The sequence below is a fragment of the Rhinopithecus roxellana genome, chromosome 19 (genome assembly GCF_007565055.1).
Source record: "Rhinopithecus roxellana isolate Shanxi Qingling chromosome 19, ASM756505v1, whole genome shotgun sequence".
Taxonomy (NCBI): Eukaryota; Metazoa; Chordata; class Mammalia; order Primates; family Cercopithecidae; genus Rhinopithecus; species Rhinopithecus roxellana.
In genome coordinates, this window is record NC_044567.1 from 25,678,637 (window position 1) to 25,695,513 (window position 16,877).

Here is a 16,877-nt window from a genome sequence, read left to right on the forward strand (position 1 = left end):
TTTCTATTTTTTAGTAGAGACGGGGTTTCACAGTGTTAGCCAGGATAGTCTCGATCTCCTGACCTCGTGATCCACCCGTCTCGGCCTCCCAAAGTGCTGGGATTACAGGCTTGAGCCACCGCGCCCGGCCGAAACTTTTTTTTTTTTTTTTTGAGACAGAGTTTGTTCTTGTTGCCCAGGCTGGAGTGCAATGGCGCAATCTCAGCTTACTGCAACCTCTGCCTCCCAGGTTCAAGCGATTCTCCTGCCTCAGCCTCCCGAGTAGCTGGGATCACAGGAATGTGCCACTGCACCCAGCTAATTTTGTATTTTTAGTAGAGACGGGGTTTCTCCATGTTAGTCAGGCTGGTCTCAAACTCTCGAGCTCAGGTGATCCACCTACCTCGGCCTCCCAAAGTGCTGGGATTACAGGCATGAGCCACCGTGCCTGGCCAAAACTCTGGTAGAATATTCTTTAAGATTTTAGTGGAAATAAACCTTGAAGCATTGCATTCTAACAAAACCACGATATTCACTGTAGTGTGATTTGTATTTAAGTGGATTCATCCTTCCTTCTCTCTAACACTGTGAACTCCCTGGGGGCAAGAATTTTGACACAATAGTTGCCAGACAGTAGATACGCATTTTTTTTTTTTTTTTTTTTTTGAGACGGAGTCTTGCTCTGTCGCCCAGGCTGGAGTGCAGTGGCCGGATCTCAGCTCACTGCAAGCTCCGCCTCCCGGGTTACGCCATTCTCCTGCCTCAGCCTCCGGAGTAGCTGGGACTACAGGCGCCGGCCACCTCGCCCGGCTAGTTTTTTGTATTTTTAGTAGAGACGGGGTTTCACCGTGTTAGCCAGGATGGTCTCAATCTCCTGACCTCGTGATCCGCCCGTCTCAGCCTCCCAAAGTGCTGGGATTACAGGCTTGAGCCACCGCGCCCGGCTAGATATGCATTTTTTTAAGAGTCTTACTCTGTCCCCCAGGCTGGAGTGCAGTGGCACGATCCCAGCACACTGCAGCCTGTGCCTCCCAGGTTCAAGCAATTCTCATTCCTCAGCCTCCCAAGTAGCAGGGATTACAAGTGTGCGCCACCATGTCCGGCTAATTTTTTGTATTTTTAGGAGAGACAGGGTTTCACCATGTTGGCCAGGCCGGTCTTGAACTCCTGGTCTCAAGTGATCCGCCTCGGCCTCCCAAGGTGTTGGGACTACAGGTGTGAGAGTCTGTGTCTGGCCACTCAATAAATGTTAAATAACTAAAAGGAACAGCCAGTATTTAAGGGTACTGTGCTTAGTGCTAAGATTAACCAGTGAACAAGACAAATACAGTCTGCTTTCATGAAGCTATGGTATTCAATGAGAATCAAATAAAAGAGATAAGAAAAACTATGATTAACTAAAATGTTTATCTGGAGAATCAAATGAAAGAGATAAGAAAAACTGTGAGTAACTAAAATGTTTATCTGATTAATTACCCACCTAATGCAGGAACGAGCAAGGCCTGATTTTTATCAATCTTTGTTGTCATCTGATTGGTTAAAATTACCTACAAAAACAAAATGTAAGAAAATTAGGTGAGTCTCCTTAAAAATTATCAAGTAGACCAGCCTTGCCAAGATTGTGAAACCCCATCTCTACTAAAAATACAAAAATTAGCCAGGCATGGTGGCATGGACCTGTAATCCCAGCCACTCGGGAGGCTGAGGCAGGAGAATAACTTGAACCTGGGGCAGGCAGAGGTTACAGTGAGCCAAGATCAGTCCACTTCACTCCAGCCTGGACAAAAGAGCGAAACTCTGTCTCACTAAATAAATAAATAAATAAATAAATAAATACATAAATAAATAATCAAGTAAACAGTCTTGTGATTTTAGTAATCTGAAAATAATCTACCTATTATAGACAGCCATTTAAGTAATACAAATTTTTCTGATAAAAAATTTTTAAAATATACCCATAAAAAGATGTAGTTATCTGAAAATATGATTCTACTGATCATAAAATATTTTATTTTCATACTTTAGAGAGGAGGTCTTGCTATGTGGCCCAGGTTGTCCTTGAAGTCCTAGACTCACAGATCTTCCCACCTCAGCCTCTTGAATAGCTGGGACTAAAGGTGTTTGCCAAATCTAGCTCATAAAACTCTTTTTTTCCTTTTCAAAGAGACAGGGTCTTGCTATGTTGCCCAGGCTGATCTTGAACTCCTGGGCTCACACAATCCTCCTGCCTCAGCCTCTCAAAGTGCTGGAATTACAGGCATAAGCCACTGTACCTGACCTATAAAAAACTTATAAAAAAATTAGCTGGGCATGGTGGTGCACAACTGTAGTTACTCAGGAGGCTGAGGTAGGAGAATTGCTTGAGCCCAGGAGGTTGAGGCAGCAGTGAGCCATGATCCTGTCACCGTACTCCAGCCTGGCAAACAAGTAAGACCTTGTCTCAAAAAAGAAAGATTGAGTCTCGCTCTGTTGCCCAGACTGGAGTGCAACGGTGCGATCTCAGCTCACTTCAATCTCCGCCTCCCAGGTTCAAGCAATTCTCCTGCCTCAGCCTCCCAAGTAGCTACGATTACAGGTGCCTGCCACCATGCCTGGCTAATTTTTGCATTTTTAGTAAAGACGGGGTTTTAATATGTTGGCAAGCCTGTTCTAGAACTCCTGACCTCAAGTGATCCACCCACCTCAGCCTCCCAAAGGGCTGGGATTATAAGCATGAGTCACTGTGCCTGGCCTGAGTCCATGTTCTTTATCATTATTGCCACCCTAGAATATTTTTATTGAAAGGAATATGAAATCCTTAATAAATACCTCAGTGTTTATACTTTTAGGAAGGAGGCAAATATAGTATTACTGTTTATAATTTTATAGGAAAAAAGGAAACTGAGGCAACAAATTATGAGAAGAGACTTAAAACTCATTTTAAAAAGTACAATATAAGTAGATGGACTAGGAAAAAAAAAATCCTAGTAGTCAGGTCAAATGACTCCAAATTATGATTATGCTAGTTGGCTAGTAACAGCCACAGGTGTTGCTTTGCAACTCACAGATGGCCCTCCAGGTTTCATATTGCTAATTCTCTTTGTATAAATACTGACCTACAAAAAAGGTTCCAGGTTTTGAAAGACAGTAATTTTAAATAAAAGCAAGGAAAACAAAAGTGTTTAAGGCTGACTTAACATAGAAGTCAGATCTGTTATCTTTCCACCCAAAAATCTCCAGAAATGGTTACTTTATATACTCTTCTAATACATATCTTCCCTCCAGAAAAAAGAGTTAATATTGGCCGGGCGTGGTGGCTCAAGCCTGTAATCCCAGCACTTTGGGAGGCCGAGACGGGTGGATCACGAGGTCAGGAGATCCAGACCATCCTGGCTAAAACGGTGAAACCCCGTCTCTACTAAAAAATACAAAAAACTAGCCGGGCGTGGTGGTGGGCGCCTGTAGTCCCAGCTGCTCGGGAGGCTGAGGCAGGAGAATGGCGTGAACCCGGGAGGCGGAGCTTGCAGTGAGCCGAGATCCGGCCACTGCACTCCAGCCTGGGCGACAGAGCGAGACTCCGTCTCAAAAAAAAAAAAAAAAAAAAAAAAGGAAAACTGAAAAACAGCCCAGGAACGGTGGCTCATGCCTATAATTCCAGCACTTTGGGAGGCCAAGGCAGGCAGATCACCTGAGGTCAAGAGTTCGAGACCAGTCTGGCCAACATGGCGATACCCCATCTCTACCAAAAACACAAAAAATTAGCCGGACATTGGGGCGGGCACCCTGTAACCCCAGCTACTTGGGAGGCTGAGGCACGAGAATCGCTTAAATCCAGGAGGCGGAGGTTGCAGTGAGCCAAGACTGTACCATTGCACTCCAGCCTGGGCAACGAGAGCAAGACTCCATTGCAAAAAAAAAAAGAAAAAGAAAACTGAGAAAGAAACAAAAGGTTGTTTGGCTGTTCCCATTGCAGTGGTAACACCCTAACATTTCTGTTTGGCCACAAAGGAGAAATCTGTGATCCACCTAGATCTCAATTAGAAACCAAGTGGATGACAAGATTTTCTTCTAGTTCCCCTCCCCTTACATGCCACAGGGCATTCTCCATTTGTTACCTCTCACTAGGCACCTCACTGGGCACCTGAGAAAAAGCTAAGCAGGAATTTAAATTGGAAGCTTTTCTTTCTTTCTTTTCTTTTTTTTTGAGACAAGGTCTCACTCTGTTGCTCAGGCTGGAGTACAATGGCATGATCTTGGCTCACTGCAACCTCCGCCTCTTGGGTTCAAGTGATTCCCCTGCCTCAGCCTCCTAAGTAGCTGGGATTACAGGTGTGAGCCACCACGCCTGGTTAAGTTTGTATTTTTAGTAGAGATGGGGTTTCTCCATGTTGGTCAGGCTGATCTCGAACTCCCGACCTCAGGTGATCCGCCCACCTCGGCCTCCCAAAGTGGTAGGATTACAGGCATGAGCCACCACACCCGGCCAGCAGCTTTTCTTTCTTTTTTTTTTTTTTTTGAGACGGAGTCTCGCTCTGTCGCCCAGGCTGGAGTGCAGTGGCGCGATCTCGGCTCACTGCAAGCTCCGCCTCCCGGGTTCCCGCCATTCTCCTGCCTCAGCCTCCTGAGTAGCTGGGACTACAGGCACCCACCACCTTGCCCGGCTAGTTTTTTTGTACTTTTTAGTAGAGACGGGGTTTCACCGTGTTAGCCAGGATGGTCTCGATCTCCTGACCTAGTGATCCGCCCGTCTCGGCCTCCCAAAGTGCTGGGATTACAGGCTTGAGCCACCTTGCCCAGCCAGCTTTTCTTATGAGTATTTTTTAGAAATGGGGTCTCACCCTGTCACCCAGGCTGGGGTGCAACGACACAATCATAGCTTACTGCAGCCTTGAAGTCCTGGGCTCAAACAATCTTCCTGCCTCAGCTTCCCTAGTAGCTAGAACTATAGGCAAGCACCACCATGCCTAACTAATTTTTAAATTATTTGTAGAGACAGGGTTTGGTTATGTTGCCCAGACTAACCTCGAACTCCTGGCCTCAAGTGATCCTCCCACCTTGGCCTCCCAAAGTGCTGGGATTATAGGCATGAGCCACTGTGCCTGGCCCGCGTGTAGCTTTAAAAAGTTAAATTAGGCCGGGCGCGGTGGCTCAAGCCTGTAATCCCAGCACTTTGGGAGGCCGAGACGGGCGGATCATGAGGTCAGGAGATCGAGACCATCCTGGCTAATACGGTGAAACCCCGTCTCTACTAAAAAATACAAAAAACTAGCCGGGCGACGAGGCGGGCGCCTGTAGTCCCAGCTACTCGGGAGGCTGAGGCAGGAGAATGGCATGAACCCGGGAGGCGGAGCTTGCAGTGAGCTGAGAGCCGGCCACTGCACTCCAGCCTGGGCAGCAGAGCAAGACTCCATCTCAAAAAAAATAAATAAATAAATAAATAAATAAATAAATAAAAATAAAAAGTTAAATTAGCCGGGCGTGGTGGCTCACGCCTGTAATCCCAACACTTTGGGAGCCGAGGTGGGCAGATCATGAGATCAGGAGATCAAGACCATTCTGGCTAATACGGTAAAACCCCGTCTCTACTAAAAATACAAAAAATTAGCCAGGCGTGGTGGCGTGTGCCTATAGTCCCAGCTACTCGGGAGGCTGAGGCAGGAGAATCGCTTGAACCCGAGAGGAGGTTGCAGTGAGCCAAGATGGTGCCACTGCACTCCAGCCTGGGCGAGAGAGTGAGACTCCAACTCAAAAGAAAGAAAGAAAGAAAGAAGTTAAATTAAAATTATAAAGTCAACAGCTCAGTAGTATTAGCTATATTTCAAGTGCTGAACAGTCATGTAGCTACTGTACTAGACTGTACATTTTCATCTTTCCATCAGATCTACTGGACAGTGCTGGTTCAGACAGAGTAGTTTACCCATTATGTACCTTCAGGAAAATATAAATCAAACTACTGATTTACCAGGTATTCAACATGCCAAAATTAGAATTTCTGATTATTAGCAAATATTTATATAGTAATTATATTACTTTTGCAGAACGATTGGCCTCCGTGATACAACTGAAAATTATTATGTGATTATGCCAAGCTTCTAAAAAATAAGTGTTTTTTTTTTTTTTTTTTTTTTTTTTTAAGACAGAGTCTTGCTCTGTTGCCCAGGCTCAAGTACAGTAGCACAACCTCGGCTCACTGCAACCTCCGCCTCCTGGGTTCAAGTGATTTTCCTGCCTCAGCCTCCCAAGTGGCTAGTATTTCAGGTGCCCGCCACCAGGCTTGGCTAAATTTTGTATTTTTAGTAAAGACAGAGTTTCACTATGTTGGCCAGGCTGGTCTCAAACTCCTGACCTGAGGTGATCCACCCAGCTCGGCCTCCCAAAGTGCTGTGATTACAAGAGTGAGCCACCATACCAGGCCAAAAATTTAAAACAGTAAAGTAACAATCACTTGAAATTATGAACTTCAGAGCTTTAAAAATATTTCTGCCATCCAATGTCCTTCAACCAATGAACAGATAAACAAAATGCTATACATCCATAAAATGCAAAATTATTCACTCATTAAAAAGACACTGATAGGTGCTAAAATACAGATAAACCTTGAAAACATTATGCTAAGTGAAAGAAGTCAGACATAAAAGGCCACATATTGTCTGATCTGCTTATATAAAATGTCAAGAAAAGACAAATTCACAGAAACACAAAGCATACTAGTGGTTGTGAGGGACTGAGGGAGGGTAGAATGGAGAATGACAGTTAATGAAAAGGGTTTTAGTTTTTTTTGAGACAAGAGTTTTGCTCTTGTTGCCCAAGCTGGAGTGTGCAATGGCGCCGTCTTGGCTGGCTGCAACCTCTGCCTCCCAGGTTCAAGCGATTTTCCTGCCTCAGCCTCCTGAGTAGCTGAGTAGTAGGTGGGCACCCACCACCACAACCAGCTAATTTTTTTGTAGTTTTAGTAGAGAAAGGGTTTCACCACGTTGGCCAGGCTGGTTGCAAACTCCTGACCTCAGGTGATCCACCCACCTTGGCCTCCCAAAGCGCTGGAACTACAGGGGTGAACCATTGCGCCCAGTTGAAAAGAGGGTTTTGTGTTTTTTTTTTAAATCTGGAACTGTGTGTTTCCCAGAACCAGAATTACTTTCTCCATAGGGTACAAAGTTATAGTTGACTATAAGAAAAATTTGCATGAGATTTGAAAAGTGACAGTGAAGGAGCAAACATTTTAAATATTCTGAAATTCATTGTGAGGTGGTTTCTTTTTTGGGGTGATAGAAATATTCTAAAATTATACAGTGGTGATGTTTGCAAAACTCTGTGGATACACTGAAAATCACTGAATTGTACATGTTGCAAGGATGAATTTTATGGTAGATGGATTATGTCATTAAAGCTGTTTAAAAAATTATGCCAATAATAAAAAAAAAAAAACATATTTTTAAAGGACTTTCCCCATATCGATTTGGCAAAGATTTAAAAGATTAGTACCTGGCCGGGCGTGGTGGCTCACGCCTATAATCCCAGCACTTTGGGAGGCCAAGGCGGGCAGATCACCAGGTCAGGAGATCCAGACCATCCTGGCTAACACAGTGAAACCCGTCTCTACTAAAAATATAAAAAATTAGCCAGGCATGGTGGCATGCGCCTGTAGTCCCAGCTACCCGGGAGGCTGAAGCAGGAGAATCTCTTGAACCCAGGAGGCACAGGTTGCAGTAAGCCGAGATCGAGCCACAGCACTCCAACCTGGGCAACAGAGTGAGACTCCATTTCAAAGACATAAATCAATTAAAAGACTGGTACCCAAAGTTGGTAAAGATATGGGAAAACAAGAGTTCCCATTCATTGTCGTAGAGACATACTTTGGAGCATAGTTTCTGAGGGTAATTTTATAATATAAAACAAAATGTTCAAAAATCGATTCCTTTGGTTTAATATTTTCACTTTAAGAAATTTATTCTAGGCTAGGTGTGGTGGCTCACGCCTGTAATCGCAGCACTTTGGGAGGCAGAGGAGGGTGGATCACTTGAGGCCAGGAGTTTGAGATCAGCCTGGCCAACATGGTGAAACCCCACCTCTACTAAAAATACAAAAACCAGCCAGGTGTGGTGGTGCATGCCTGTAATCCCAGCTATTAGGGAGACTGTGGAATGAGAAGCTCTTGAACCTGGGAGGCGGAGACTGCAGTGAGCCAAGAGTGTGACGCTGTACTCCAACCTGGGTGACAGAGGAAGACTCTGTCTAAAACAGGAAAAAAAAAAGAGAGACAATCAATAAGGAGGTGGTTAAAAAAACTATGCTACAGGCTGTGCACGGTGGCTCATGCCTAGGGAAAGTTGAAGCAGGAGGATCCCTTAAGCCCAGGAGTTCAAGAACAGCCTAGGCAACATAGTGAGACCTCATCTCTACAGAAAACTTATTTATTTATTTATTTTGGAGATAGAGTCTCACTGTGTCTCCCCGGCTGGAGTGCAATGGTATGATCTTGGCTCACTGCAACCTCCACCTCCCGAGTTCAAGTGATTCTCCTGCCTCAGCCTCCCAAGTAGCTAGGACTACAGGTAAGCACCACCATGTCCTGCTAATTTTTGTATTATTAGTAGAGACAAGGTTTCAACATGTTGGCCAGGCTGGTCTTGAACTCCTGACCTCAAGTGATCTGCTCACCCCGGCCTCCCATAGTGGCGGGGTTATAGGTGTGAGCCTCAACGCCCAGCCTCTACAAAAAATTTTTTAAATGACTGGGTGTGGTGGTGTGTGCCTATAGTCTCAGTTACTCAGGAGGCTGAAGTGAAAGGATTGCTTAAGCCCAGGAGATTGAAGCTACAGTGAACCAAGACCATGCCACTGCACTCTAGCCTGGGTGACAGAGCGAGACTCTGTTTCAAAAAAAAAACCCCAAAAACAAATACAAATACAAAAAAAAAACTATGCTACAGTCAAACAACAAAATACTATGCAGTTATTAGCGCAAAGCAGACTTATAAGTAGTGTACATAGAAGAAAAAAAAGTAGTGTACATGGAAAGATGTTCACAATATATTAAGTGAAAAACAGAAAACTGCTTTGCATAATAGCATGTATAATATGACCTCATTTTCATTTCTTTTTGTGTTTTTGAAGACAGGGTCTTGCTCTGCTGCCTAGGCTGGAATGCAGTGGTGCGATCTCAGCTCACTGCAACCTTTGCCTCCCAGCCTCAAGCAATCCTCCTCCCACCTCAGCCTCTCAAGTAGCTAGGACTGTGGGTGCGTGCCACTATGCTTGGCTAACGTTTTTTTAAAAATTTGTAGCAATGAGGTCTCGTTATATTTCCCAGGCTGGTCTCAAACTCATGGGCTCAAGTGATCCTCCCACCTTGGCCTCCCAAAGAGCTGGGATTACAGGCATGAGCCACTGCGGTGGCATGACCTTTTTCTTTTTTTTTTGAGATGGAGTCTTGCTCTGTCGCCCAGGCTGGAGTGCAGTGGCGCGATCTCAGAACACTGCAAGCTCTGCCTCCCGGGTTCACGACATTCTCCTGCCTCAGCCTCCCAAGTAACTGAAATTACAGGTGCCCACCACCATGCCCAGCTAATTTTTTGTATTTTTAGTAGAGACAGGGTTTCACCGTGTTAGCCAGGACGGTCTCGATCTCCTGACCTCATGATCCGCCTGCCTCGGCCTCCCAAAGTGCTGGGATTACAGGCGTGAGCTACCACGCCTGGTCTATGACCTCATTTTCTAAAAAGTAAGTATATGCGTAAATTCTGCAAAAATATTTACACCAGACAACAATATTTACACCATCTCTGAGTAATGAATAATCGCTTTCTACATTTTTTATTGTTTAGAACTTTTTTTTTTTTTTTACAAAAAGCATACATAACTTAAAATTTTTCTTTTTTTCTTTTTTTTTGAGATGGAGTCTTCCTCTCTCACCCAGGCTGGAGTGCAGTGGCGCACTCTCGGCTCACTGCAACCTCCGCCTTCTGGGTTCAAATGATTCTCCTGCCTTAGCCTGAGTAGCTGGGATTACAGGCACACACGACCAAGCCTGACTAACTTTTGTATTTTTAGTAGAGATGGTTTCACCACGTTGGTCAGGCTGGTCTCGAACTCCTGACCTCATGATCCACCCACCTCAGTCTCCCAAAGTGCTGGGATTACAGACGTGAGCTGCCGTGCCTGGCCAATTATTCTTATTTTATGTAATTTTTTTTTTTTAGAGATGGGATCAGGCTTTGTTGTCCAGGCTGGCCTCAAACTCCTGGCCTCAGGCGATCCTCCCACTTTGGCCTTCCAAAAGTATTGGGATTACAGGTGTGAGCTACCACATCTGGTCTTAAAATTATAAAATACATTATCAAAAGCCATACATGTTATATATAAGCTAATTGGGAAAAAAACCTTCAAGCAAAGAAATTATAAAGTAAGAAAGGGAAAGTGTGTCCCTAACCCTACAAAATTCCATCCTTTGAGGTAGCCAAGGCTAGGCACAGTGGCTCATGCATGTAATCCTAGCACTTTAGGAGGCTGAGGCCGGCAGATGATCACTTGAGCCCAAGAGTTCATGACCAGCTGGGCAACATGGTGAAAACCCATCTCTACAAAAAAAAAAAAAAATACAAGGTGAGAGAATCACTTGAGCCCGGGATGTCGAAGCTGCCCTGACTGCACCACTGCACTTCGTAAGATTCTGTCTCCAAAAACAATAAAAAAGAAGTAGCCACTGTTAATGTTTTGGTCCTTTCAGATCATTCTCTTCATATATACAAATACAAATGCATACATATAATTTTAAGTTTTCTCTAAACTGAGATTACACTAAATATATTTTATATACAACTTAAATTTCTTCTCAGTAACCTATATGTAAATATCTTCCATGTTAGGACGTTTATATTTACATCACTCTTCTTAAACACTACCTACTATTTGATGTTATTGTTTGGATTGCTTTTTTAGTCAGAAAAGGTGAAGCTATTTCTGTTAAAATAAAAACATAATGAACTATGCAAACCATTAGTCTTGAGTGCCCCCTACTGGAGGCTCTTCACTGATACTAACAAAAGGCTAAATTAGAATTAATTTAAGCAAGAAGTAATTCAAACACAGGGCACTATGCTTTTCAGCATATGGCAAAAAATCTGGAAATTAAAAAAAAAGTATGCTTTAAAATTATTTTACTGAGAAAGTTCTTTATTTACATATGATGCATTACAGGTATGCGCTAAGGTCTCTCTAATTAAGGCAAAGACAAAGAAATCAAATTTAGCAGTTTGACCTTACATCTTACTACCAGACAAATGTGTGTATTTGTATCAGTGGTGAGATGGGGATTCAGGGTGGGAAGTAATGGTGAACAGGTAGTTAAAGGGGAGGTAAAACTTTAAAAAAAAAAATCTTCCCTTCTGAACTGATACATACTTCTCTCCTCACATTTCAAATCTTCAAGAGGTATTTAGCTCTACCTCAAAGCATCTAGGTCGTTTACACTAGGTAATGTTTCCATCCATCTGAATCTATGATTACATACCACATAATAATCAAAGACTCAGAGTAGAAGAAAACCTGCGAGATTGGAAGAGTTAACCTGAAAAACAAAGTATATTTAAACAAAGAAGACACTGCAGTTAACAAAGGTGGCACTTCTTTATCAAACAAAATCCTTTTTTTTTTTTTTGCTCGAGACGGAGTCTTGCTGTTGCCCAGGCTGGAGTGCGATGGTGCGTTCTCCATCCACTGCAACCTCTGCCTCCTGGGTTCAAGCGATTCTCCTGCCTCAGCCTCCCGAGTAGCTGAGATTACAGAGGCGTGCCACCATGCCCAGATAATTTTTTGTATTTTTTTTTTTCAGTAGACACAGGGTTTCACCATGTTGGCCAGGCTAGTCTCAAACTCCTGACCTCATGATTCACCTGCCTTGGCCTCCCAAAGTGCTGGGATTACAAGCGTGAGCCACTGCGCCCAACCACAAAGTCCATTTTTAAAAATGACATATTAATCATGCCTGTTTTCCAGAAAAACTAACACTTATGGCCAGAATTTTTTAATACAAACCAAAACCAAACTGAAACTTTACTCAAAACTGCATGTCTGTATTATTTGTCAGGCAAATGCTATTTTGATATTTCTAGACATTAACATTTTATACTGTCTTGACTTTGTTCTAAAACTCTCTTCACTAGTTAATACTTACAGCTAATCTGTGATTATTTGCAAGGCTGATCATTTGCTGGGCTAGGCCATTTAATAACCGAGTACGAAGAGACAGGTCATCTAAGTCATGACGAAACGGAAAAGCAATACCATCCACTATCACTAGTCGAACCTAAATACAGAAGAGATAACATTAGATTTGGTATCAAAAATAAAATAATAAAAATGACATCCAAAAACCATAGTCCATTACAGGAAAAAACCTTAAAATCAGGGCTTTATTTCCAACTGTCTAAAGAACGGCTTTTTTTTGAAAAGTCACAAAGCTGTTCACCCAATACTTTCTGCAGTAATCACTAAAAGTTAAAACGGACTCTGCTTTGATAATTTCTCAACTTTAAAAAAGTAATTCAAAGGCCGGTCACGATGGCTCACACCTGTAATCCCAACACTTTGGCAGGCCGAGGCAGGTGGATCACGAGGTCAGGAGTTCAAGACCAGCCTGGCCAAGATGGTGAAACTCCGTCTCTACTAAAACTACAAAAATTAGCTAGGCACAGCGGCAGGCACCTGTAACCCCAGCTACTCGGGAAGCTGAGGCAGGAGAATCGCTTGAACCCTGGCAGCAGAGGTTGCGCCACTGCACTCCAATCTGGGTGACAGAGTAAGACTTTGTCTCAAAAAAAAAAGGCCAGGCCCAGTGGCTCACACTTGTAATCCCAGCATTTTTGGAAGGCCGAGGTGGGCGGATCACGAGGTCAGGAGATCGAGACCACAGTGAAACCCCATCTCTACTAAAAATATAAAAAATTAGCCGGGTGTGGTGGCGGGCGCCTATAGTCCCAGGTACTCAGGAGGCTGAGGCAGGAGAATGGCGTGAACCTAGGAGGCGGAGCTTGCAGTGAGCCGAGATGGCGCCACTGCACTCCAGCCTGGGCGACAGAGCGAGACTCTGTCTTAAAAAAAAAAAAAAAAAAGAAAAGAAAAAAGTAATTCAAAAAGAAAAAGGAATAATTATAATTTTCTTTTTTCTTTTTTTTGAGACAGAGTCTCGCTCTGTAACACAGGCTGGAGTGCAGTGGCATGATCTGGGCTCACTGCAAGCTCCACTTCCCGGGTTCAAGCCATTCTCCTGCCTAGCCTCCCGAGTAGCTGGGACTACAGGCGCCCGCCACCACGCCTGGCTAATTTTTTTGTATTTTTCAGTGGAGACGGCGTTTCACTGTGTTAACCAGGATGGTCTCGATCTCCTGACCTCGTGATCCGCCCGCCTCGGCCTTCCAAAGTGCTGGGATTACAGGCATGAGCCACTGCACCCAGCCGAATAATTATAATTTTCTTATAACTTGCCACTGTACACAGTCTTTACTGATAAAAAGCACATTTAAAGTATTCATAAAACATTCGGAAAAGGCGTAAAGAAAAAGTCTTGGTAAAACAACGAATTTGTCAATTAAATACACCAATTTTACTTTCAGGGTTCCTTTTATGTTTCTTGAAAAAAAAAAAAAAAAAACCCTTCAGGCTGGGCGCAGTGGCTCAAACCTGTAATCCCAGCACTTTGGGAGGCCGAGGCAGGTGGATCATGAGGTCAGGAGTTTGAGACCAGCCTGGCCAACATGGTGAAGCCTTGCCATGTACTTCAGCGTGGGGGACAGAGTAAAACCCTTTCAAAAGAAAGCCCTCCCAAAGCAAAACATAAACCAGTGAGGCTGGAAGAATAAACCAATATATAAACCTTAAGATCCCAAAATCAAAAAGCATCTAGAAACTAATCCAAATGTGAACAAACAAAAAACTCCAATGCTGTTTTTTTTTTTCTATCTAGTAAGGGCTAGATTAAAGAAGAGGCTTTTATGAAGTAATGTCTAAGTAAGTCGTTTTATTTAGAGTATTTGTTTCTTCATTTAGAAGTTTAACTGACACATCCTTTCCTATATGCTAGTTACTGTTCCAGGCATTGGGGATGATATAGTAAATAAGAGAGAAGAATATAGTAAATAAAAGAGAAGGTCCCTGCTCTCTTGGAGTTTATGTTTTAGTGGAGTAAAGTACCATTAATATGCAAACAAACACACGAATAAGGAAATTTCTGATAATTATAACAAAATAAAACTGGACGAAGTGATGAAGAACAGTTGAACACTAATAAAAAGCACAAAAATGCAAAAAAAGGTGGCATTATAAAGACTGTGAAAAGGACATTTATTTCCAGTATGACAGCTGATATAAAAAGGCAGAACATGACCTTGTTCATCCTTAGCTGGGAATGTGTGCACAGGTTGATTCGACTTTTCATGACTCCACACATGACCAATGCTCTGTGTCTCCCCAATATTCATAAGTTGAAGCCCTATCTCCCAATGTGACAGTATTCAGAGAGAGGGCCTCTAAAGTAGTAATTAATGTAAAATGAGGTCATGAGAATAACCTCATTTTTCTCAAATTATTATTCTCAAATAATCCTCATTTGAGAGGATTCGTGTCCTTGAAGAACAAGACACCAAAGAGCTCACTCCTCTTCCTTCCTCCCCATGAGGACACAGCAAGAAGGTGGCCATCTACAAGCCAGGGAGAGAGCTCTCACCAGAGACCAATCAGCCAGAACCTTGATCTTGAGCTTCTAGTCTCCAGAACTGTAAGAAAATAAAATTTCTGTTGTTCAAGCCACTCAAGACTATAGTAATTTTGTTATGGTAGCCTGAGGTGACCACAACAGATTTTAGTATAAAGAAATGAGGTATGGTGGGTTGGGGGGTGAGAGAAGTAAGATACTACTATAACAAATACCTAAAATGTGGAAGTGATTTTGAAATTGGGTAATAAGCAAAGGCTGGAAAAGTTTTGAAATACTGAAAATATGGACATTAAGGGCAATTCTGGTGAGGTTTTTTTTTTTTTTTTTTTTTTTTTGAGATAGAGTCTCGCTCTGTTGCCAGGCTGGAGTGCAGTGGCATCATTCTCAGCTCACTGCAACCTCCACCTCCCTGGTTCAAGCAATTCCCCCACCTCAGCCTCCCCAGTAGCTGGGATTACAGGCATGAGCCACCGTGCCTGGCCAGCAAAGGATTATTCTTGAGCCTTATGGTCTAATGAAATTTGCCTTGCTAGGGACCCATAATCCTTTTGGGAATGTTCATCCTATGCCTGTCCTACTATTGTATTTTGAAAGCATATAAGTTGCCTGATTTCAAACGTTCACAGCTGGAAGGGAATTTCACCTCAGGATGAATTATAACTTGAGTCTCACCAATCTCTGATTTAGATAATATTTAGACGAGGCCTGGAACTTTTAAGAGTTGATGATGGAACCAGTTAAGCCCTTTGGGGCTGTGTGGATGGAACAGATACAAGAAAAACATGAATGTGGTGGTTGGGGGGGCAAGGGGCCGGGGCAAACTTCTGGGAACTCAATTGTGTCCACTTAAAATTCGTATGTTGAATCCCTAAACCCCAACGTGAATGTATGTGGAGAAAGGACTTCTAAGGAAGTAATCAAAGTTAAATAAGTTCATAAACATGGGACCCTAATAGCCTCTTTGTAAGAAGAAACATCAGGGTCCGGGCACGGTAGCTCACGCCTATAATCCCAGCACTTTGGGAGACTGAGGCGGGCAGATCACAAGGTCAGGATATCGAGAACATCTTGACCAACATGGGGAAACTCTGTCTCTACTAAAAATACAAAAATTAGCCAGACGTGGTGGCACGCACTTGTAGTCCCAGCTACTCTGGAGGCTGAGGCAGGAGAATTGCTTGAATCCGGGAGGCAGAGGTTGTAGTGAGCCGAGATCATACCATTGCACTCCAGCTTGGGCGACAAAAGCAAAACTCCGTCTCAAAAAAAAAAAAAAAGAAGAAACACCAGGGAATTCACTCTCTCTCCTTCTTTTCCTCCCTATCACATGAGGACACAGAGAAAAGATGGCTGTCTGCAAGCCAGGAAGAAAGCCCTTGCCAGAAACTGAATCAGCTAGAACTTTGATCTTGAACTTCCAGGCTCCAGAACACTAAGAAAATTAATTTCTATTGTATTTATTTGCTTAATTTTTATTTATTTATTTTGAGACAGTCTCTCTGTTGCCCAGGCTGGAGTGCAGTGGCAGGATCTCGGCACACTGCAACCTCTGCTTCCCAGGTTCAAGCGAACTGTCTCAGCCTCCCAAGTAGCTGGGATCACAGGCGCATGCCAACACACCAGGCTAATTTTTGTGTTTTTAGGTAGAGATGGGGTTTTGCCATGTTAGCCAGGCTGGGTGACAGAGCAAGACTCTATCTCAAAAAAAAATAATTAATTAATTAAAATAAATAAATAAAATAACAAAGAGATGGCATTTTCCACGCAGAATCCTGGCAAAAATATTCATAAGGTCAGGATGATGGGTAATAGGCATTCTCATATATTGTCAGTAAGAGTAGAAATTGGTGCAATCTTTCTGAAGGGCGATTTGTGTTCAAGAAAAAATTATTCTAACACTTCTTAAAACAGTAAGGAGACCATATTCAAGACTATTCCAATAGGGGTATCACAATAGGGGAGAGAGATTGGGTTCAAATCAGAATACAAAGACAAGTGGGGATTCACAACCAAGAGCAAGGTGAAGGAGTCAGTGGATGAACAATTACTAACAGTGAGACATCAAGGGTAGGGAAATTCTTGCTAAACTGACCAAACAGGATTCTTACTAAAGGCAGGCCAGCCACGTGAGCAGCCTGGCCAACAGGCAAAACCCTGTTTCTACTAAAAATACAAAAAAAAAAAAAAAAAAAAAAAAAAAAAATTAGGA

The 16,877-nt window shown here is 43.1% G+C and overlaps 1 protein-coding gene across 2 annotated transcripts in view; it reads right to left on the reverse strand.

Annotated features, from left to right (window-relative positions):
• RAD51C (RAD51 paralog C) overlaps positions 1 to 16,877 on the reverse strand; it is a 43,947-nt gene that overhangs the window by 14,050 nt on the left and 13,020 nt on the right. For both annotated transcript variants that reach the window (XM_010376831.1, XM_030923393.1), the window contains 2 exons: positions 12,131 to 12,262; positions 1,460 to 1,526 (listed from right to left, as the gene is read on the reverse strand). In XM_010376831.1, coding sequence (XP_010375133.1) covers positions 1,460 to 1,526; positions 12,131 to 12,262 — 199 coding nt within the window. The remainder of the gene's footprint in view (positions 1 to 1,459; positions 1,527 to 12,130; positions 12,263 to 16,877) is intronic.